The sequence below is a fragment of the Humulus lupulus genome, chromosome 4, assembly GCF_963169125.1.
Source record: "Humulus lupulus chromosome 4, drHumLupu1.1, whole genome shotgun sequence".
Classification (NCBI taxonomy): domain Eukaryota; kingdom Viridiplantae; phylum Streptophyta; class Magnoliopsida; order Rosales; family Cannabaceae; genus Humulus; species Humulus lupulus.
The window spans coordinates 62,908,927-62,934,252 of record NC_084796.1 but is presented as its reverse complement, the minus strand read 5'-3'; the positions used below and the strand labels follow the sequence as shown (position 1 = coordinate 62,934,252).

Here is a 25,326-nt window from a genome sequence, read left to right as displayed (position 1 = left end):
TACTAAACTGGGTAGTAAAATCCTTCACGAGCCCTTAAATTTGAGTTCTCATGCTTAAAACCCTGTTCTGGCCATTTCCCCTTATATGAGCCATAGCCCAGCCCCTAGGGCTATGACGTGCTACAAGTTAGAGAGCCCCAAAGCTCTCTTCTAGGGGACACGGGCCACGATACGCCTCAACCTGCATTGCGATGCTTGGACGATTTCAGAGGCTTCCCAAGCCCTTTGGGTTCATGTGAGGCGCAGTGCCTGAAGAACAAGGCCACGACTCGAGCCCGAAAACCCAGAATTTCCTACATTTTCTCGAGCCAAACTAACTAAAATCTACCCTAAACAATACCCAAACCCAGAATTTAGTCTAGAATTCCTATCATTACAACATAATTATTATAATTAGCTCAAAAACCACTCCAAACTCTTACCAAACATCCAAAATCATCCTAAGATTTAACCTCTAGAAATCCCCTTAACTTACTGAAGAAACTCAATAGAATCAACATAAAAATACTACCTCAATCAGGAATTTGACCCTTAGCTAAGCCCTAAGCACTTCAAGCTTTAAGTTTCTTCAAATCCTCAACCAATCTCCCCAACAATTCACCAAAATTTCCAAGCCTAGTGAGGGAGAATGAGCATCGAGAGAGAGAGAAAAGGTTGAGAGAGTGTTGTGTTTTTCCTTCCTTCCTAAGTATTCTGTTGATATCTAGAGCCTACCCAAGTCCATCCTTAGCTTCCAAAATGACTAAAATATCCTTATGTTATCCCTTAGCCACTTAATGCCTCTAAGGGCAATCCCGTCATTTGCCACATTCCTGCTAATTCCTCGAGTAATCCTATAAATCCCTAACTAATCCCCACATACCCAAATAATTGCTAAATATCTATTCGTTACCTAGTAACCCGAAACATGTACCATGTTCCCAAAATAACCCTAGGCTCACCCCGAGCCGGGTATTCGATCTCGTTGTGACTATTTTGCTATTCCTCTCCCTAGGAGCATCTTAGACCACACATCACATATATATCTCCACAATACTTTGGTTTCAAGCACAACACACACATACTCACATTTATGCCCTAAAATGGAAAAGTTACAAATATGCCCTTAAGAACATGAACATGCCCACATGCATATTTAATTCACCTAAACATGCATATTTGGTCATATAATCATTTAATTCAAGTAATCACGTACTGATACACACATATCACAATTAATCACATAATAATACACTTAAGTCAATTATTGCCCTCCCGACACGCTAACTAAGGCACTAAGCCTTATTAGCAAATTTGGGACGTTACAGCATGACACCCCTAGATTCTATAATGACGTAAACTAGGTTCACGACCATTCCGACGTTCTAAAGATGTTTTGGGGATTGATTTTGATGGTACGAAATTTAGAATGTCATTCTCATTTTCAATTGCATGTCCCCAGATTGAAGTTGGCAGAGTTGAGTAACTAAGTATGCATCTAACCATTTCCAATAAAGTTTTGTTCTAGCGTTTTGCTACACTATTTTGATGCAGAGTACCCGAGGCAGTCTGTTGCAATAAAATCCCAAGTTCATTTAAATGATATTGGAACTGCATATCCAAATATTCTCCACCCTTATTAGATCGCAAGATCTTTAACGTTTTACCTAATTGGTTCTGAGCCATAGCTAGGATTTTCTTAAACTTTGAAAATGTTTCTGATTTATAATGCATTAGGTAAATACATGAGTATCTAGAGTAACCATCAATGAAAGTGACGAAATACTCAAAACCAACCCTGGCTTGTACATTCAAAGTGACGAAATACTTGGTCAATCACTTTGCTCACATGTTTTATTTTCATGATTATTTGTTTAATATAAACTTCTATTAAATCCCGAGCATATAACTAATCTTATTTATAGTGACGTAATCACAGTGGAATATAAATATGATTATACGTTCAAAATATGTTAGTCCTAAGATTAGTCAGTGCACAAGATTTACACTGACTTGCCAATCTACGATATGATCTACTTACACATTATAGTGTTATGTTCTTTCCAGAACATTAGTAAAGTTGATAGGATCGGATGTATTTGTTACATCGGACTGAACCGAAATTGACAGTTAATAAGATAAGTAAACATACCGTTATTATCTATTATAGTCATATCATATAGTTGACCATAGGTCATCTCAATTCTGAGTGGTTAGTATTCTAACTGATTGTATTATTTAAGTTCTGTGACTTGTTCATTACCAGCTTACCCTACGGACTAGCCCATACTTACATCTTGGGAACTTAGTAGTATAATTGAGTGGGAGTGTTAATCATAGATATGAACATCTATAGCTTCCGATGAAGAAGTGAAACGATGGTTTCCTTTTAGTTTGGTTCAAGGTGTTAAATGATAGAGATCTCATTTTAGTAATGAAATTAGTTTACTGAAATATCATTTACAAGGAATTAAGTGTTTTAAGGATAAAATACAATGATGGGTAAAATGGTATTTTAGTCCTATCTCATTGTAAACCGTCTATAGAGGATTAAGTGACAATTGTGGTTGTAACAATGGATAATTAATAGCGTATCTATATTTGTTATAGAGCGTTCTATGAATTCAAGAGTGCAATTCCGAGTGTATAGTGGAGTCATGAGGAATTAATAAGTTAGTAAATTTATTTGTTAGATTTATGATAACTTATTGGAGCTTGATTTCATAGGCCGATGGTCCCCATTATACCTTGGATAAAATCATCTAGATAGTCTCAATTAATTGATTTAATTATCAATTAGAATTATCAAAGTTGACCAGGTCAATTTTGGATAGTTTCACAAAGTTATGTATTTTTTAGAAGAAAAGATAAATTAGGGCATATTTATTAATTAAGATAAATTGGTATCTAAATTAATAAATAAGTTTAAATCAAGGTTCAAATTATAAATAATTAATTTGATAAAGGATTTAAATAATTAAATATGTTGACCCTCGTTTTGGTCAACTGACACGGAGTCAAACGATTGATGTGGATGGATGTGTTGGAATAGATTTAATGACAAAAACAGTAAAGAACACAGTAAATTATAGTGGTTCGGCCCCATGAAAATGGTAATGACCTACGTCCACTTAAGCTATTATTGATATGAGTTCTCAAAGGAGTGATCAAAGAACTAGGGTTCTCTGAGTTTCATCGGCCTGAGAGATATGAACAATACAATCGTAATATAATAGCTCTAATTCTCTTGTAAGTGTAAAACTTAAATCAACCAAAAGTCCCCTTCCTTGAGCTATCTTTCTCTATTTATAGGCTCAAGGAGGATTACATGAGTTTGTTACAGATATTATATCCTAAATAATCAGATACTCAGGAATTATGGGAGATAATCTCGGATCTCGTTATAACTGCATAAGTTCTTCTCAAGTTATATGAAGTATACGACCAAGTTGGTCGTATATAAAGTCCCAACGTTACGCCAGGAGTACTCCCCTGGTCGATAGTCGAACAGAACCTTGCCAGGTGTTAAAAATGTCTGCCACGTCATCCACGTCTATTCTTTGGATAACATTTGCCCCCCAAGTTTATTTATTGCGACCAGCAATAAGTAAACTTAGGAAAACAACCTTTCATATGCCCCACGAAATCTGTCAGAGCCCTCGTGCATTTTTGAAAACCGTGACCTAATCACGTCTAATCAAGCCTTTTCAGTTTTCAAGAAACCACCCCGACGGCTGTTACACTCCCCCATGCTTCAAAAAAGGGAAATTTATGATTGCTACTTTTTGTCATACTTCGGTTCCTATAAGTAACCCCTTCGCTCACCATATAATCTTTTACTTACCATTTTCTGCCAAGAACTTTTCAAGAACTCCGTACCAGTATTCAGCGTTTCGAAGGTCCCAGACGCCTTGCCGAGGATCCTATAGACCCAAAGCTTCTATTTTTCCATATCTTCAACCTTCATCGAGGTAATTTTCTTTGTCTTTTAAACCCTTTGAGATGCCATGCATACTGTTTTTGAGTTCTAAGACTTTTTGTGTTCTTGAGTGTAGATTTGTGAGGATTTTGTATATACTGTTGATGCTTGATAGGGCAGTGTTCTTTTCATCTATATAAGTTAGGAATTAGTTTGATAGTCAGGATCACAGGTTTAGGGCGTAAAATCGATGTAGAAATTCGATTTTAAACTAGTTGAAAAACTGGGTTTTTCCCGCCCCTTAGGAGTTGAAAAAGCTTCTTTTTAGAAAACCTTTTATTTTCCTTTTTGATCCGTCTTTCAAACTGCTAGCATAAAACTTAGTGTTTGGTTAGAATGCCGCTGGTCGATAGACGCGAGCAACGTTATTCCAACTCTCAACATAAGTTCCCAGGCTGTGCGTCTTATCTCCTCCTTTGTCTGTTTGCAGTTCATATGCAAGACCCATGGGGAGGAGAAAGACCTATCGACGATGATCTCTTAGTTCAGCTGCTTGAAGACGAAGAACAACCTTCGACTCTTATACCAGACATTCCTTTTTCTCGCCTTAGCCTAAACACTTCCCCGGTTTCGACCCAAAATATGGCTTACACCAAAACTAAAGCTCGAAAAAGAAAAACCCCCAACACTTCTCATCAGCCTACTGCTGATGCTCCCTCGACTAGTGGTCGAGACGAATATATTCCTGACCCAAATGTGCAAAGGCATGCCCGTCCTCGACACGCTATTAAGCCAGATGTCGAGTGGCATGTTGTCGCTGAGAGTAGGGTGACAATCAGGATGATCGCCAACTACTTAAACAAATACAATCTGACAGGGGTGACCCTAGTCAAACCTAACCCCGACCACAGGGCTAACCTGCCCGGGGGTGCTTACAGCGCCTGGTCGCGGTTTCATGTTGAGGCAGGTGCCACTTTGCCTCTTCATGCATTCTTTCAGGGGATAGCCAACTATTTCGGAGTTGCCCCTTTCCAAATGACTCCAAATGGATATAGAATGCTCGCTGCACTCTATATCCTATATAGCCAGAAAAATGGCCTGCACCATCGCCACACGAGGTCAACTACCTGTTTGATCTCAAATCCAACCCCAACCAACGTGGGGAGGTACTACAGGAAGAACAACCTTCGAATCTTATACCATACAACCCCAACCATCTCTATTATCAGGAAACCGGACGAACTTTCTTGACTGACACTACCCATATCTCCAACGTGGGGAGGTACTACCAGGAGTACTTCCTTATGCCTGACCTGGTCGCAGACAACTTGGCTTTCACACGAGGAGGTAAAATTTTCACGTCGCTGGCTTCTTCACTTAGTGTTTTTCCACCACACTGTCTTGAATTTTCAATGTGTTCCAGGCCCATGGTTGCTACCAAACCCAACTCTAGGGATGGAGTCAAGGGCAGAACTCTTAGGCAGCATGTCAGATGCTGAGAAGAGTGTCAAAAATTTAGTTACAGAGGATAACCTTAGGTCGGCTGGCCTCTGGGACCCTCAACCAACGATGAGTGATCCTTCGACGGAAGATGCTAATGCTGGAACGGAACCCGAGCAATAACCCCAAGCGTATCCAATGCGGAGGAGACCAACTGGGGTTACAATCAAGGAACCTGTTGATGCTCACCAAGTGGAGAAGCCCTCGGCTCCCAAGGGGAAAGGAAAGCAAAAGGCCGCCAAGCCTACCGAACTCTCTGACGACTCGTCGGATGATAACGGTACAGTAATTATGCTTTTGAACCATTTTCCAATTCCCTGTCATCTGTTCGATGGGGGTGGAAACTTTAAGAATGCTCCCCTCTTAAATTCAGATTTCTTCCAGGCAGTAGGTAGTTCGATAAATAATATATCGACCAATAGTTGTAGCGCGGGTACTTTACTTGTAATCTTTTCACTTTCATTTTTTGACCCTACGTGACTACCTCGTCTTACTATTCGTGTTGATTCCTTTTGTGCAGACATGGACTCCGAGGACGTGTTCAAGCATTATAAAGCTGCTGCCGCCTCTTCTGGCCCAAAGAAGGACAGCAAGAGGGCTCGAGGAGAGAGCAGCAAGACTCCCTCAAAAAAGGCCCGAACTGACGATCCTCCTGCCTCCGTCCCTTCAAAGGACAATTCACCCCCTCCAACACCCTTCGAGCAACCGGCCTCTACTTTCGCCAACCAACAGCCTCCTCCTAAGGCTCATGGCAGCCATACCATGTGCACCCCGCCCGAAGGCTCCCTGCCCAGCCTCGTGGTCAGTTCTGCTAGGGAGAGAATATACAAGCTCTCCAAGCATAGACGCAGCCAGGAAGCTATTATTGACACCGCTTCTATGGAGGCTGACCAAGTTCTCAATAGAGGGCTGAATGAGATAGTTAGCGTAAGGCAACTCCTGCTGCTGTAACATTTATTTTTGATTCCCCATCTTTTACTTCATCTGTTTCTATCTGTTTTCAGGGACTGCTGACCATAACTGCTGGCTGGCGCCGAGCTGGGGCGCTGGTGTCTCAGGAAAGAAACTTTGACTCCAGGCTCGCCGAGGTTAAGCAAACACTTGAGGCTAAAAACAAAGAGCTTGCTAAATAGAATGGCGAGCTGCTCGGGGAGAACATGGAGCTGTCCAAGCAGAAAGTTGAGCTGCTCGAGGACAAAGCTACTCTGACCAAGGAGCTTCTGGAAGCTCGAGATGCCCTGAAGAAAGCCAATGAATCTAGGGAGAAGTTCAGGGAAAGTGCCAAGCTCAACTATCAAAAGGCTGTACAGCTCGAGCTTGACCTGGTCGCTAGCAGGCAGGAGGTAGAAGAACTCAGAAAACGAGTGCAAGAGCTTGAGGAGGCTGGGGCCAAGGATTTGGAGAAGTATAAGGAAGCCACTCATCTCTGCTTCTACGAATTCTGGAAGCACAACCGGGAGGCTAACTTCAACTATCTGTCCGAGCGCCTGAGGAGGAATCTCATGACGCAGTGCACCATTCGTCTGGAAAAAGAAGAGAGAGCAAGAGTGTCTGCTTCCCCTGAGATTTCCCTGGCAGCAGGGATAGACGGTGCAGATGCTGAAGCTGGCCCTTTTTTCGACCAAGGCACTCCTCAAGACCCCCCAGCTCCTTAATCTTTTTTCTTTTATCTCAATTACATGACCCATAGGTCGTATTGTAAAGACAATTTATTTTTTATTTGATTTTGCTGCACGGGCAGCTATTTTACTTTTACTTGAATAATTACATCTGAGCAGTACTGTTCGCAGTGTAAAAGAATTCCCTTTGATATTATAATAGTTATGATTTATTATAATATCTGTTCGCATGACCGAACTTAGCATAGTACTTTCGCTTGATTTAACAAAATATAAAATTTGAAAAATACTCTAAGTACCGTAGCATGCTTTCACTTATTTTGTTTATGTGTTTACATACCTCTTGGTATGCTTTGCTATCGATGTACCTTATATGCCCCCCAAGTGACTGAGGAGCTTTAGGTCCTTGGTCACTTGCCTTGACCACGACTTGTGCGAACATTTCTGCTCGGTATAAAATGCAAAACTTGTAATACAGCAAAACAACACACGTAATGAACAAATACTTGTAAAAAATTACAAAGTTTGGCAAGAATGACTGGCTGTGCACAGTCCCTTATAATTCTCGTATTAAATGAACTAAACATGTCTTTACAAGTGATCTTTAAAAGATCTTACACTTATAAGCGATTAGCCATATAACATGACTAACCCTTTTTCAAAACTTGTAAAAAGTAAAAATTAATACAAGCCAGTCCTTTAAGAAGGACTGTTCATTGATAATACTTGCGCAGGTGTTCTTCGTTCCAGCACAGAATGAGATCTTCATTTAAGCGTGCAAGTTTGTATGTGCTTGGATGAAGGACTTCTTCAATTTGGTAAGGTCCTTCCTAGTTTGGTCCGAGTACTCTAGCAGCCGGGTCGCAGGTGTTTAAGAAAACTCATCGAAGTACTAGGTCTCCGACGTTGAATTTTATTTCTTTTACTTTTGAGTTAAAATACCGGGCAACTTTTTCCTGGTACGCAGCTACTCAGAGTTGGGCTTTTTCTCGTTTCTCCTCAACTGAGTCTAGGGACTCCATCAACAATTGGCTATTCTGGTCTTGGTCATATGTGATTCTTCGATGTGAGGGTAGATCTAACTTGACTAGTAACATAGCCTCATACCCGTATGCTAAGGAAAACGGGGTATGGCCTGTTGCTGTTCGATGAGAAGTTCTATACGACCAGAGTACTTCAGGCAGCTGTTCTGGCCATGCTCCTTTAGCTTCTTTGAGACTTTTCTTTAGGGTATCTTTTAGTGTTTTATTCACTACTTCGACTTGCCCATTTTCTTGTGGATGCGCGACTGAAGAAAAGTTCTTGACGATTCCATGCCTTTCGCAGAAGTCTGTGAATAGGTCGCTGTCAAACTGGGTGCCGTTGTCTGAGACAATCTTTCGAGGCAATCCATATCGGAAAACAATGTTCTTGATGACAAAGTCAAGAACTTTCTTTGTCGTTATGGTAGTGAGTGGCTCAGCTTCGGCCCATTTGGTGAAGTAGTCGACTGCCACAACTGCGTATTTTACTCCACCTTTTCCCGTTGGCAAGAACCCAATTAAATCGATACTCCATATTGCGAAGGGCCATGGACTTTGCATCTGCTTTAACTCGTTAGGAGCTGCGCGTGGGATTTTGGAAAACCTCTGACACTTATCACATTTTCGCACAAACTCCATTGAGTCTTCGTTCATAGTCGGCCAGAAATAACCCTGCCTCAGAATCTTCTTTGATAAGCTCTGCCCCCCAGCGTGATCCCCACAAAAGCCTTCATGTACCTCCTTCATTAGCTCTTTAGCCTTTTCTGGTGTAATGCATCTGAGCAATGGCATGGCGTATCCTCTTCGGTATAGAACACCATCGACCAATATGTACCTACCAGCCTGTCTCTGAAGAGTTCTGGCTTTGTTTCTATCTGATGGTAGTACACCACTCGCGAGATACTCCAAGTACGGTGCCATCCATGTATCTTCTAACCGTACCTCCAAATTGGCATCATCTGCTCGTATGCTCGGCTCGCGTAGTCGTTCAACTGGCACTATAATTAAAGTGTCAGCATCCTTCGCACTCACGAGTTTGGCTAAGGCATCTGCATTTGAATTCTGATCTCGGGGTATTTGCTGGAGGCTATACTTCTCAAATTACGCCAACATATCTTTGGTTTTGTTCAGATAGGCCACCATTTTCAGGCCTCGTGCTTGATACTCCCGTAAGACCTGATTCACTACCAGCTGTGAATCACTGTAAATATCCAGTACGTTTATGCTCATGTCTTTGGCCAACCTTAATCCAGCGAGTAGGGCTTTATACTCGCCTTCATTGTTTGAAGCGGTGAAATCAAACCTAATCACGCAGTGAAATTGATGCCCTTCTGGCGTTATCAATATTACTCCTGCTCCTGCGTGAGATTCGTTGGACGATCTGTTCGTGAATAACTTCCACGAAGGAGCTTCAACTTGAGGCTCAGGCGCACTAGGTATTTCGCTCTGCTCGCTGTCTGGGAGTTCGGTAAATTCGGCTATGAGATCAGCCAAGACTTGTCCTTTTACTGCTGCTCACGGTGAATATGTTATATTGAACTGCCCAAGTTTGACTGGCCATTTTAACAAACGTCTAGCAGCCTCTAGCTTTTGTAGAACTTGCTGAAGGGGCTGGTCAGTTAAGACTGTGATGGGATGGGCTTGGAAGTAAGGACGTAACTTCCTTGAGGCCAAAATTAGGCAATAGGCTAATCTTTCGATGGGAGGATATCTTAATTCGGCCCCGATTAACCTCTTGCTCACATAATAAACTGCCTTTTGTACGCCTTCTTCTTCTCTTACTAGCACCGCACTAGCAGCATATTCAGTGATCGCCAGGTAAATGAACAAAGTTTCCCCATCTATAGGCTTTGATAGGATAGGAGGCTGTGCCATGTGGGCTTTTAAGGCTTGGAAAGCCTGTTTGCAGTCTCCAGTCCACTCGAACTTCTTGTTGCCTCTAAGTAGATTAAAGAAAGGGACACATTTATCCGTTGACTTTGAAATAAATCTACTGAGTGCGGCAATCCTTCCAGTTAAACTTTTCACATCTTTGATTTTCACCGGCGATTTCATGTTGATAAGGGCTTTGATCTTTTCGGGGTTGGCTTCGATTCCTCTAGAATTGACAATGAACCCCAAAAATTTCCCTGATCATACTCTGAAGGAACACTTGAGAGGATTTAGCTTCATTTGATACTTGTTCAAAACATTGAAACAATCCTGTAAATCCTTCACATGTCCTTCTGCTTTTTTCGACTTCACCAGTATGTCGTCCACGTATACCTCCATGTTTACTCCGATCAACTCTTTAAACATGTGGTTAACTAGTCGCTGGTAAGTCGCACCAGCGTTTTTCAGTCCGAAGGGCATTACTTTATAACAGTATAACCCTGTATCGGTCCGAAAGCTAGTGTGATCCTCGTCAGGGGGATGCATACTGATCTGATTGTATCCTGAGTATGCATCCATGAAAGAGAGGATCTCATGTCCTGCAGTTGCATCGACCAGTTGGTCGATCCTTGGGAGTGGGAAACAATCCTTTGGGCAGGCTTTATTAAGGTTTGTGAAATCTACACAGGTCCGCCATTTTCCGTTAGGCTTGGGAACCAGTACTGGATTAGAGACCCGTGATGGATAAAATGCCACCCTGATGAACCCATTCTCCTTCATTCTTTCAACTTCTTCTTTTAAGGCTTTTGATCTGTCTTTATCGAGCAGCCTTCTTTTCTGCTGCACGGGTGGAAAGCTTTTGTCGACGTTCAGGACATGGCTGATGACTGCAGGATCTATCCCAGCCATGTCTTTATGTGACCAGGCAAAAACTTCCTGGTTCTTTCTCAAAAATTCCACTAGTGCGCGCTTTGTCGTTGCTTCTAAATTTTTACTGACCTTTACAACTTTGGTCGGAATTTCTTCGTCAAGTTGGACCTCCTCAAGGTCCTCGACGGGTCCAACATCTTCCTCAAAATACCCAAAGCGAGGATCTAAGTCTCTATCATCACTTTGGGCAACACCCTATTTGGTGACTTCATCACCGGATTGGGCTTGTGTATCAATGGCCATCTGCAACCTCTCCGAGGGAGTGCTCCTTGACGTTCCCTTCTTTGCCTTTGTGATCGAGGCATTGTAGCACTCTCTTGCTTCCCTTTGATTTCCCAACACGCGTCCTACCCCTGCGTCAGTCGAGAATTTCATGGATAGGTGCCATATTGAGGTGACGGCCCGAAGGTCAACCAATATAGGCCTTCCGATTATAGCATTGTACACTGAAGGACAATCGACTACTATGAAAGTAGCGAGTAATGTCCTGGTAGCAGGCGCTGTACCTGCTATTACTGGAAGTCTGATTGACCCTGTTGGGGCGAGTCCCTCACCAGAGAAGCCGTAAATCGTTTAGTTTCAGGGCTCTAAGTCCTTGACGGACAACTTCATGCGTTCCAGCGAAGATTTGTACAGGATGTTTACTGAACTTCCTGTATCGACTAACACTCTCTTCACCATCATGTTGGCAATTTGAACATCCACGACCAGAGAATCGGAATGCAGGAATCAGACATGCTGGGCGTCACTGTCAGAGAGGGTTATTTCTCCGTCCTCTGACCGAGCCTTCTTTGATGCCTGGTCCTCCACAGTCATCATTTCGATGTCCTGGTCGTGGCGTAGGGTCTGAGCATATCGTTCCCTTGCCTTTCTGCTGTTTCCCGCGTGCGGGCCTCCACAGATGGTGTAGATTCCAAGAACTTTACTTAGCTAGTTAGATAGTAGTATAATAGTAATAGTAGTAGTATTTTTATGACTGTGGACTTTGGTTCAGACCGGGATTTAATTGGACACTCATAGTAACACTTGTAGATTTTCTAAGTTTAACCTATAGTTTAAGAATATTAATTTTAACCTAAGGTTTAATTAATATGACTGATATTGATGGTGATATTTATTATATTATAAGCTTTAGATAGACCCAATAAGAAAGTAACACTTGTCATGTGTATGTTTACTGATAATTAAGTATTTTTGAGGAATAAGTTTATTAAGAGTAATATTTGAATATCCTAGGGTTTGTTAGCAGCTTTGAAAACGTTAGAGGACTTAGTCAAGGCTGTTTACTCAATTCAAATTAAGCTGAAATTGTGCAATTTCGTGTTTAAATATTCAGCGTATGCCGATATATCGCAGCTATAGGGGGCGATACATCGCAGTACGGGGATATGAAAAACATGTAACATCGCACGATCACCTCGACGAGCCTCGAGCATGCTGGCCCAGGCGATATATTGCCTACAAGGGGCGATATATCGGTTCCCTTAGTATATTTTTGAATGTTTTTGAAAACGTTCTCATTTTAATCTTTAACCTCTTGATAAGTCCAGCATCTTTCTGACCGAGTCTTCAGCCTCTGCTGAACAATAATTCAAATATTTTTCACTTAAAAAGCCATTATTTTATTCAAGTTAAATGAAGATCTTTTAATTCTTGAACTCTATAAATAGGACCTAGTACCCAACCATTTATTCATTCATTAAGCTAAGTTCTGAGGCTGCAAGCTGCTAGGTTATTTTTGAGAGTGTAAACACTTGGGTTGGGATTATAAGCTTACCAAACACTTGGGAAGTAAGGTTTGTAGCACATTTCGGTTCAAGGTTTAGATCGGTCATAGAAGCATTCAAGGTATTCCAAACTCTAGTTCATTTTGGTATTGTTTTCCTTAAGTTCTTATAGTTTTCTACTCAACATCCTAACTTTATTCTTTATTTTTGGATAGGAAATCTAAGATCTTGAACATAAGGTTTTTGGTAAGTATATTCTTGATGGTATAGTTCGTCCATTCTTTTCATTCCTTTTTCTTCAAATATACTCACCCTTTCATTGATGGATTTTAGGAGTGTTCCAAAGTCCCAAACCTGTTCTCATATCCCGGTACTTTTGGTAAGGAAAATAGGATAGGATATTATGTGTTATGCCATATGTTATCTTATGATTTATGTGTTATGTTAACTTATGATTTGTGTGTTATGTATGTTTGTAGACTTGGGCATATGACCTGTATAACTAACAAGCCCCAATAAATTTATGGGAATATGACTTGCTTAGCTAGCAAGCCCCACAAATCTAATGGGCATATGACTTGGTTTGTTTATGGGACCCCAAGTAATAATGGCCATTATAGTATATGTGACATATGTTAAGATATGTTTTAGTATATGTTGATATGAATTTTATGTATATGATTTATGTGTTAGATTTTCCTTGCTGGGCATTAGGCTCACTCCTTTATGTTTATATGTGTAGGAAAATAGCTTTGGTGGCGGGAAAGGTTCTTGGAAGCTTGGGGATCTGTATTGAGGCGGAATGGAATCGAAGGACCGAGAGTTCGATTCGAGGATGAAGTCTCTTTAATTATGGTTTTCTGTGTATTTTTCCGCAATTGGTTGTAATAAGTTTTAATAAAGTTTTCACTATGTCAAAGTTATGTTTGTTTCTAACAATGGGATCCCAATGTCATACTTATGAATTTTATATAGTTTTAAGCCTTTACCTTACAGTTCTGAAATAAAGATATGTTATTTCAAATGTATGTTTTTGTAAGTTTTGTATAGAAGTTAGTAATGGTCCAAGGTCTAGAGTAGTTGGGTCATTACAGATGGTGAGTAAAGTGCCAGCTACGGGATCAGGCTGCGAAGGTGGCGAACATTGGCGTGCAGGCGCTTGCTTGTTGCCACCTGGAGCCTCTCGTTGGGAAGTTCCCGAGGCCCGTACTTATCTCCTCAAGTGTCCTTGTCTGATAAGGAACTCGATTTCATCTTTCAGCTGGTAGCATTCGTTCGTATTGTGTCCGTAGTCGTTATGATAATGACCGAACTTGGTAGTATCTCTTTTCGAAATATCCTTTCAAATGGGAGCGGGTCTTTTGTAAGGCACACTGGAACTCGTGGCCTGATACACCTCTCCTCGAGACTTGATAAGGGCAATGTAGTTAGTGAACCGCAGTTCATAATGATTGCCCTTAGCGCATTTATTCTCAGAGGTGGAAGGTTCATTATGGGACCTCTTCCCCCCATTCTTGTCGTTGCCATTGCCGTTCCCATTGCCATTGCCGTTATCGTTGGGTTTTGACCCATTGGCGGCTTTGGCGGGTTCTGCAGTCCCCTTATCTTTGCCTAGGGGCTTTCCCTTGCTGGCGATGGCATCCTCGATCTTGATGTACCGATCAGCTCGATCCAAGAATTCTTGAGTAGTCTTAACTCCATGCTTTCTGAGGCTACTCCAAAAAGGCATACGATGCCTAACTTCTGCAGTTAGGGCCATCATCTTGCCCTCATCTCCCACTGTTTTAGCTCCAGCAGCCGCTCGCATAAAGCACTAGACGTAATCCTTCAGTGGCTCTCCTTCTTGCTGGCGTATCTCCACTAGCTGGTTTGCCTCAGTTGGGTGCACACGACCCGCATAGAATTGTCCGTAAAATTCCTTTATGAACATCTCCCAAGAAAAAATACTTGCAGGAGGGAATTTGAAAAAGCACTCCTGTGCAGCATCAGAAAGTGTTGTAGGAAAGATCCTGCACCGAGCGTCTTCAGACACTTTCTGAATGTCCATCTGTATCTCAAACTTATTGACATGAGATACCGGGTCACCATACTCGTCAAAGTTTGAAAGTGTGGGCATCTTAAATTTGCTGGGAGTTTCTGCCACAACTATCCTTTGAACGAAAGGAGTGCCTCTTCTCCTGTCGTCCTCGATATGAGACGTTCTTCCCCCGACCAGCTGTTGTACTGCTTGGTTTAGGGCATCTATTTGGGCTTGCACAGAGTCAGGAATCATCGGGGCCTTTGCTACTGGGGTAATGTACTCGTCGTGCTGTTCTTGGCGGTCATTGAGTACATCCCTTAAGTCTTCGTCTCTTCGTCGTTGCTCACTTGCTCTGAGCCGGTTAAAGACATTATTTTGTCTGGGTTGCCCCCCAGCGTTACGTCTCTCTTGTTGGTCTTCCCTAGGTGGTGGGCCTCTGCCTCCACCTCTCTCTTCATTTCTCTGACCGGTATTTCCTCTGCCTGAGTTGGCCTCGTTGTAACCATGGCCATCTTTGAACCTTGATTGGCTATGGTGGGACCGATTATCCCCTCGATTGCCTCCTCGGGCTGGAACTTCCCGAGCGTTAGAGGGCGACCTGCATTGGTCGGTAGGTCCCCATGCGTTATCATGCCATGGGGGGCCCCGTACCGCAGAGCTTATCTCTGAGTTCCTTCTGTTGCCAGAAGGACGCTGCCCCCTGCTTGGTGGGTTCAGCTCTTCACCCCTATGGCGTCTAGGACTACGGGGCTGCTGCCAGGCCCTATTCTGCCTTGGCTGCGGGGGATCACCACGACCAGCTTGGGATGGAGGCCGCATCTCAGGATCCCTTGGTGGGATATCATCCTGAGGCATTGGCGGCTGCTCGGGTCTTTGAGGGCTCATCGGCTGGATTGGAGGGCTAGGATTGGGACTCCTTTGGGGTGGCCCATTTGAGGGTTGATCAGGCTGTGAGGTAGGTGCAGCTTGATTCCTATCCAATTATAGGGCTGCTTCGAGGGCTGCCATGGCCTCCCTCTGACGATGGTCCATCTCCGCCTGTCTTTCACTTAGCTCCTGGCGCTGTCGCTCTATCTCTTGCTGCTGTCGCGCCATAATCTCTGTAGCACTTTCCTGACTGGCCCTCAGATTGGCCAGTTCATCTTGCAATACCCCCAGGGTATTTCTCAGCGTCTCGGAATCTAGTTCCTCCTCATCAAATTCCAAATGTGGATCATTTTCAGCCATGTTTGGGGGAGGAGGAGGTTGAGATGGTGCAGTGCCAGCTGCTTGCCCAGTCTTCTTTGTTGTTTTTGCCATTAACGCTTCAAAAAACTCGTCTCAAGTTCTTAATGAAAGCATCAGAATGTTGACCCTCCTTTTGGTCAACTGACACGGAGTCAAACGCTTGATGTGGATGGATGTGTTGGAATAGATTTAATGACAAAAACAGTAAAGAACACAGTAAATTATAGTGGTTCGGCCCCATGAAAATGGTAATGACCTACGTCCACTTGAGCTATTATTGATATGAGTTCTCAAAGGAGTGATCAAAGAACTAGGGTTCTCTGAGTTTCATTGGCCTGAGAGATATGAACAATACAATCGTAATATAATAGCTCTAATTCTCTTGTAAGTGTAAAAATTAAATCAACCAAAAGTCCCCTTCCTTGAGCTATCTTTCTCTATTTATAGGCTCAGGGAGGATTACATGAGTTTGTTACAGATATTATTTCCTAAATAATCGGATACTCAGGAATTATGAGAGATAATCTCGGATCTCGTTATAACTGCATAAGATCTTCTCAAGTTATATGAAGTATACGACCAAGTTAGTCGTATATAAAGTCCCAACGTTACGTCAGGACTACTCCCCTGGTCGATAGTCGAACAGAACCTTGCCAGGTGTCAGCCATGTGTTAAAAATGTCTGCCACGTCATCCACGCCTATTCTTTGGATAACAAAATCAATAAAAAATAATACATGTCTTGCTCAAAGTAGTGATAAAAGAACTAAGGTTATTGAGTTTCACAAACCTTGGAAGAAATACAATAAAACGATGGATAATTGCACTATAGCTCTCTCTTTTTCTCTATCTTAGCAAAAAGATTCAGTAATCAAAAGTCCCTTCCTTGAGCTATTTCATGTATATTTATAGGCTCAAGGAGGGTTACATATGCCAACGTTCCCTATCTTTCCTTAATAATCGCGTATCAAGATAATAATGAAGAAATATTCAATGCAATTATTATAAGATTACAGTTTAAGAAGGAAATAAATCAGGTTATACGACCAGCCTGGTCGTATCTAAAAATTAACCCCTGGTGAAGCGATGTGCTTCTGGTCGATAGTCGAGCAGTACTTCTGCCACGTGTCAACTACGTGTGATAAATCCTTGCCACGTCATCTGCATCCATTTTTAGGGTAAACATTTGCCCCCAAGTTTATTTATTGTGACCAGCAATAAGTAAACTTAGGAAATTGACTCTTCGAATACCCCACGAGATCTGTCAGTCGCCCATGCTTTCTTGAAAAAGGGTGATCAATCATGTCCAATCAAGTCTTTTCAGCTTCCCAATAACTTGTTTGACAACTATCACACTTCCCCATGCCTTGGAAAGTTACCCTTTATGATTACCTTGGTAACTGCTCCTCGGCTAATATAAATGACCCTTCAGAACCAGTTTTTACTTTTTACACTTTAACTTTATCTTCAAGAAACTGAAGAACCAGGAGCTATACTTCCAGAAACCTAGAAATTCTGACGGATCACGAAGCTCTTGCCCAGCTGAATCAACTTAGTGCCTCAGAACTTCACTCCATCTTTCATACAAGTACGTTTCTTCAAACCTTTCCATTGTTAATAGGCCATGCAATACTTGTTTGTATCTATTCCTGATTTCTGAATTCTTGGAGAATTTTACTGTTCTTGGCTGAAACTGTTTTGGGAAGATTGGGAATATCTTGTAGAGGTTAAGAGCTAGTTTGGTAGTCGAGATTGTAGGTTTAGGGCGTAAAATCGAAGTAAAAATTCAACTTTTAGGCTAGTTGAAAAACTTGGTTTTTCCTGCCCCTTCAGAGTCGAAAAAGCTTTTTCTCAAAAAAAATTTTACTTCCACTTTTCAATCTGTTTTTCAAACTGCTCATATAGAACTCAGTGTTTTTCCTAGAATGCTGCTGATCGTATAAAAGCTTAACTTTTATACGCGAGCAACGTTATTCTAAGTTTCAATACATATTTTTAGGCTTTATGTTCTCACCTCCCCATTTCTCTGTTCGCAGCTCTTCATGCAAGATCCTTGGGGAGGTGAGAAGCCTATCGATGATGACTTGCTTGCCCAATTACTTGAAGACGAGGAGCATCCGTCGCAGCTGGTGTCATAGATTCCTTTTTCTCGAACCCCACCCAATAGACCTCAAACAAACCTTCCAGCCATGGGTAGAGTAAAAGCCACAGCCCAGAAAAAGAAATCTTCCGAACCTTCAAACCAGTCCACTCCTCAGGCTGGAATTCCCTCGACTAGTGGTCGGGAAAGGAATATCCCCAACCCAAACATTCAGACTCATGCTTAGCCCCAAAACGCCGTTCAACCAGATGTTGAATGGTACATCGCACTTGTCAGCCGGGTAACGATCAGGATGATCGCTAATTACATTAAAAAATATGGACTCCCTGGGGTGACATTAGTTCAACCCACTCAAGACCAACGGGAGAACTTGACTGGAGGCGCCTTCAGTGCCTGGTTAAGGTATCACATTGAGGCAGGAGCGACCCTGCCTCTTCATCCTTTTTTCCAGGGGATGGCCAATTACTTCGGGGTCGCCCCTTTTCAAATAACTCCCAACGGATATAGAATGCTTGCTGCACTCTATATCCTTTATAGTCACAAAAAATAGCCTGTCCCCACTCCACATGAGGTCAACTATCTATTCGACCTAAAATCCAACCCCAACCAAGAAAACACGGGGTTTTTCCCATTTTGTCACCAGGAGACAGGTCGCACTTTCCTGTCTAACACCACTCATATCTCGAACATGGGGAAGTACCATCAGGGGTATTTCTTGACGACTGACATGGTCGCGAACAACTTGGCCTTCACTCAAGGAGGTAAAGTCTTTATACTACTGGTCGTCAATCTTTCTTCAATTTTTTGCTGCATTTTCCTTAGAAATTTAGTGCATTTTAGGCCCATGGGTGCGACCAAACCCTACTCAAGACATGGAGATGCGATCATCCCTCCTGTCCAGCGTGACTGACATAGAGAAAAGCGTCAAACAGCTGGTCACGGAGGCCAATCTGAGACTAGTCGGCCTTTTGGCCCCTCATCAGAATGTGAGGGAGTCAACGGCGGGGAGTGCCATTGGCGGAGAGGTTCCCGAGAAGCACCCAGACGTGGAACAACCCCCTCCGAGGAGGGCCACTAGAGTAACAATTAGGGAACCCTGCAGCACCCCATGGGCTGCTGCTCCCCCCGCCCCAATAGGAAAAGGAAAAAAGAAGGCCACCGAACCTCTCGAGCCCCTCAATGAATCTTCGGATGAGAACGGTCTTGATCTCTCGCTCTTAGGTAGCTTGCCAATTCCCTGTCACTTATCTGACGGGGATGAAAATTTTAAGTACGCTCCAAATTTAGATTTAGACTTCTTCATGCCAGAGGGTGAGTGTAAGACTAGTAGAGTATATAATGTAGCGACCAGTAAATGATAGCTCGGGTATTTCACTTACAATTTTCTTTGTTTCTTTTCCTGCCATAACATAATCATTTATACTATCTCACTATTCGTGTATTTGCTTCTCTTGCAGACATGGACTCCGAGTATGTGTTCAACATATACAGTGCCCCTGAGGCTCTCGAAGCTCCCTCGAGCAAAAAGAAAATGAGCAAGAGGCATCCTGGGGAAAGTAGTAAAACGCCTCAGGCCAAGAAAGCCCTATTGCAGGCCCTCCGGTAGATAGAACCTCAGCCAATGCAACACCACCTCCTTCTCCTCTCGAGCAGCAGACTCCCCCTGCTCCTGCCGGGTCGACACCGTCTCCACCAGCCCCAATCGACCAGACTCAGCCTTAAGATCAAGTCAAAGACAGGGGGCGACATATCAAGTCACACCTTAAGATCGGTCAAAGACAGGGTTGCCAAAATTTTGAAGCACGAACGCTGCCGAGAGGCGATGGCTTCGACTGAGACAATGGATGTCGACCAGATCCAAACCTGCGCATTGAATGAGTTTGCCAGTGTAAGTTATCTTTTTCTATGGAGACAACCCCTTTTATATTCTATAGTCAGTCTAACCTTTGCTCTGATCGCAGGCAATTCTAACCCTTACTGCCGGTCGGCTCCGCTCGGGCGCCGTCACCGAGCAGTCCAGGACTTTGGTGCAACGACACATTGAAGAACTCAAAGCCGCCGATGTGAAATACGCTGAGCAGCTTGAGGCAGTGCTTGAGGAGAAGAATAAACTGGCTGCGGAGCTAAGGGAGAAGTATACTGCTCTAGATAAGGCCATTGATCAAAAAGACAACTTCAAGGAGTCTAACCGTATCAACTATCGTGAGGCTAAAAAGTTCGAGCATGAGTTGGTTGTGAGTAGACAAGAGACTACAACCTTGGAGGGCCGTATCAAGAAGCTTGAACAAGCCAACGCCAGTAATTTGGAAAGGTACAAGAACGCCACGAGTAAGTGTTTTTATGACTTCTGGAAACACAACCAAGAGGCTGTTTCAGTTACCTTCCCGAGCGCGCAAGGCATGCCGAGATAGCCCGCTGCATTGCTCGACTGGCAGAAGAGGAGAGAGCAAGGGTACCTGCCTCGCCCGAAATTTCCTTGGCAACTGGCTTAGACGGGGTGGACAATGAAGCTACATATGTTGTCGACCAGGACACCCCTCAAGATCCTCCAGCCTCGTAGTCTGCAACTTTTTTTTCTTTTAATTTTTCAAGTACACGGCCTATAGGTCGTGATGTTAAGAAACTTATTTTCCAATTGATTATTTATTGCTGCATGGGCAGCTTTTACTTTTAATTGAATAATTACATCCGAGCAGCGACTCCTTGTGGTGTAAAAGGATACATTTTGATATTATAGTATATTTGCATCTTATTATAACATCTGTTCACATGACCAAACTTAGCATAGTACTTTTGTTTGATTTAACAAAATACAAAATTTTGAAAAATACTCTAAGTACCCTAGCATGCTTACACTTATTTTGCTCATGTGTTTACATACCTTTCGATATGCTTTGCTTACTAGATACCTTATATGCCCCCCAAGTGATCGAGGGGATTTAGGTCCTTGGTCACTTATTGTAATAGTTATCTATTGTAACACTTATTTAATCAATCATTATATTTTAAAATATAACATATCCCCCACTTGATTAAATAAGAACTCTCTCTTATAGGAGTCATTGCATTAGTGCATAAAGCAAAGTGTTTTTCAACTTGAACTTTACCATAGTGTAATTATCACAAAATTTGTCGAAAATTTGGTTGCACTAGGCATTGAACCATCTTTTCATGATAACAAATCGATGATAACACACACACCTTTGCGATGTTCACTTGAGACCTCTATGTCTCGCTTTGCACCGTTAATGCCCATGTGCACTTTCCATTCATGGACGTTCTTGAGAATACTCCCAATTCTCATGAGAGGCGGCACCACCCCTAGGTCCATATAGGTAGAATTCTTACAGTATTTTGTTACCAAAAATACTTGTCTTTACAAGATTGAATTCTATAAAAAAACCCTTTCGGTTTTAACCATCCACTTGGTAACACACAAGTACTCAATATCTCAGATGGGACTTGTTTTGAGTACAACTAATATTCACTTGATTGACTTGTTATTACCTATTGAACCTAACACTAGTTGAATAACTAGTGTTAAGATAGGTTACCATCAATAGTGAATCTCTTTAGGGAGTTTAAGTCCAATCCCTTGAGATGATGCGGCCACTAAATCCCTCGTTAGTGGCTTAGTGAAAGGATTCGCCAGATTTTCACTTGTTCTCACATAGGATATTGAGATGACTCTTCTTTGAATCAATTCTCTTACATATCCATGTCTTAGACTAATGTGTCTAGACTTCCCATTATACACCCCGCTGTATGCTCTAGCCAATGTCGCTTGGCTATCACAATGTATCGATATAGTAGATACATTCTCTTTGATTAGGGGAATCTCTATCAACAGATCCCTTAACCATTTGACCTCTTTGCCGGTAGCAGCTAGAGCAATGAACTTTGCTTCCATAGTGGAATGAGATATACAGGTTTGTTTCTTGGAACCCCAAGAAATTGCACCTCCACCAAGTGTAAATACCCAACCAGTTGTGGACAAGTTGTCTCCATGATTGGATATCCAACATGCATATGTATATCCTTCTAATATCGAAGGAAATTTGGAGTAGTGAAGGCTTAGTCCTTTTGTTTTCTTGAGATAACCTAGGACTCTTCCAATTGCCTTCCAGTGATCCACACTTAGATTACTTGTAAACCAACTAAGTTTACTTACCGCAAATGCTATATCAGGTCTAGTACACTTGGGAGCGTACATTAGACTCCCTATAGCACTAGCATACTCCAATTGAGCCACTGCTCTTCCTTCATTTTTCTCTAGTTTTACACTATGATCGAATGAAGTATTGGCATCTTTAACCTTGAGATGATTAAATTTGTTCAATACTTTCTCAACATAGTGGGCTTGCCCTAACGCAAAACCCCCCACTATGTTTCTTTAATTTGATACTGAGTATGGTATCAACTTCTCCAAGATCTTTCATCTTGAAGGTTGATGATAGAACCCTCTTCGTTTCTTCTATCCCTTTCATGCTATTACTTTGAATAAGCATGTCATCCACATATTAGCAAACAATGATCACATATCCCTTACAAGTTTTGGAATACAAACACTTGTCTCCATTGTTATGTCTAAACCCATTAGACGCGATGGCCTGATCAAATTCCTCACGCCATTGCTTAGGAGCTTGTTTCAATCCGTATAAGGATTTTACAAGTCTACAAACTTTATGTTCATATTTTGGTAGGACAAACCCTTCGGGTTGTTCCATATAGACCTCCTCATTGAGGTCACCATTAAGGAATGCCGTTTTGACATCCATTTGATGAACATACAAGTTGTGTATAGAAGCTAAAGCGAACAAAATTCTTATAGAAATTGTTCTTGCAACAGGCACATAGGTATCGAAATAATCGATACCCTCTGTTTGCCTAAACCCTTTAGCTACTAATCTAGCTTTAAAGGTTTGGATAGTGCCGTCATTATTGTATTTTCTCCTAAACACCCACTTACACCCAATTGGCTTAGACCCCGGTGGGAGGTCTACCAATTCCCAAGTGTTATTGGAAAGAATGGAATCCATCTCATCATTGATGGCTTCTTTCCAAAATGCACTATCTCTCGATTGCATAGCTTCTCTATAAGTCTTAGGATCATCCTCAACGAGAAGTACAATTGGAATTTTCCTAATGACTTCCTCTATATTTCCTTCTACCATGTAGAATGAAATTCGTTGAGAATCTATCTCATCCACTACTAGACTTTTATGATTTTTAAGCCTTTGACTTCTTCTAGGTTCAAAGGGTTGCTTTACATCCTTTTGAGAATTCTCCTCTTGAGAATCAACTTTGGATGTAGAAACATGAGAATTGTTCTCACATAACAAATTCTCCTTTAGAGATGTTGAAGCTTGAGAATTGTTGTCACATAACATATTCTCAAAAAATTCAACTTCTCTAGATTCAATCACAACATTAGACTCTAAGTCTAATAGCCTATAAGCTTTACTATTGTTGGCATAACCAACAAAAGCACATTTTATGGCTCTTGAACCTAACTTTGTTCTATTAGGTTCGTTTTTCTTGCAATATGCAAGACACCCCCACACTTTGAAGTACCCTTTGCTGGGTATTCTTCCTTTCCATAACTCATATAGAGATATCTCATTTTTCTTCATCGGTATTCGATTAAGAATGTGACAAGCGGTTAAAAGTGCTTCATCCGATAAGTTGAAGTTCAACTTAGAAAACATCAACATAGAATTTATCATCTCTAGATAAGTCCTATTTTTCCTTTCGGCAACACCATTGTGTTGTGGTGTATAAGGTGCAGTGCACTCATGAATTATACCATTTTATTCACAAAATGTATTGAATTCATTAGAGAAGTACTCTCCTCCTCTATCACTTCTGAGCACCTTCATCTTTTTATTTAGTTGATTTTCAACTTCTAATTTATACAATTTAAAAGCATCAAAAGTTTCATCTTTATGCTTTAAAAGAAACACATAGGTATATCTACTAAAATCATCTACAAAAGTAAGAAAATACCTTTTACCACCTCTAGTTAAAACACCATTTAATTCACAAAGATCACTATGGATTAAATCTAGTAAATTAGATGATCTTTCTACACTAGGAAATTGTTTCTTAATCATTTTTGCCTTAACACATGTTTCACATTTACCATAATTTTTAATATTGCATACAATCATACCACATTTTACTACTCTTTTCATGGTAGAAAAACCTATATGCGATAGTCTAAGATGCCACAAAAATAAAGAATCATACTCAATAATATAGGCAGAATTAGCATTTTTATTGATAACATTGAAAGTTACATCATTGGTGCACAATTTAACCATTCCCTCAAAAGAGTACCTTTTTCCCAAGAATACATTTGATTTGGTAAGTATAAGTTTACCGGACTCAAAAACAGCTTTAATGCTGGGCTTGCCAAGAAAATCACCACTTACCAAGTTTCTACTCATTTCGAGAACATAAAGTACATTCACTAATGTAACTTTCTTGCCAGAGGTGAAGTAGACTTCAATAGTACCTTTGCCAAGTACCTTGGATTTGCCCTCATTGCCCATTTGTATCTCATGGTTGCCCTTTGACTCTTCAAAGGTCTTGAACAATGATTTTTCATAGGTGACATGGACGGTGGCACATGTATCATACCACCACCCTTTCACCTTGCCTTGGAACGCATTCACCTCACTAAGGGCAGCAGCTATGTTTTCCTCTTGAGTTGCGTTCACCTTAGGTCCTTATTGGTCTTTTCTATGCCTACACTCTCTTGCATAGTGACCATTTTACCACACACAAAGCAAGGGCCTTTCTCGCCCTTAAACTTCTTTAGGTTGGTTTTTGGACCCAAAGGTTTCTCATTACCCTTTTTCCCTTTGTTTTTGGGATGTTTTGGTTGTGACACCGCATTTGCTTTGGAAGTCTCTCCATTAGACCCCTCCCCAAGTTTATCTCTACATATCGATTCCTCTTCGATTCAAATATGTTTTTGGATTTCCTCCAAAGAATAATCCTCATTTTTATGAAGGATTCTTTTCCTATAGCTCTTCCAAGTTGGTGGTCATTTATCCACTATAGCACCAACTTGAAAGGCCTCGGGAAGCTCAATCTTTAACACTTTCAATTTGTTAACAATTATTTGCAATTCATGAATTTGAGGAAGAATAGGTTTATCACCAAAAAAATTGAAATTGAAGTATTGAGATATCAAAAACGTTTTGGTACCTTCCTCTTTCGCCTTAAACTTTTTCTCAAGTGCATCCCATATCTCCTTGGCCGATTTGGTCTCGGTGTAGAGGTCATAGAGCCCATGGGATAGGGCGTTGAGGATATGACCCCTACAAAGGAGATTGTCCTCCTCCCTCTTCCTTCTTTTCTCCACCTCATTGGGAGTGTCTTTGTCGGATGGCTCAGCTAGAGG

General features: G+C 41.6%; 1 protein-coding gene across 1 annotated transcript; it reads left to right on the top strand.

Annotated features, from left to right (window-relative positions):
• Window positions 1-6,555: 6,555 nt before the first annotated feature.
• Window positions 6,556-20,528, top strand: LOC133832234 (uncharacterized). The gene is made up of 4 exons (XM_062262603.1): window positions 6,556-6,803; window positions 19,373-19,385; window positions 19,877-20,226; window positions 20,522-20,528. Exons 1-4 carry the CDS (start codon window positions 6,556-6,558, stop codon window positions 20,526-20,528), a joined length of 618 nt encoding a protein of 205 aa, XP_062118587.1.
• Window positions 20,529-25,326: the final 4,798 nt, after the last annotated feature.

Bases quoted from the DNA above. Each gene is read 5' to 3' on its own strand.
- LOC133832234 (XM_062262603.1), top strand. From the start codon at position 6,556: ATGGAGCTGTCCAAGCAGAAAGTTGAGCTGCTCGAGGACAAAGCTACT.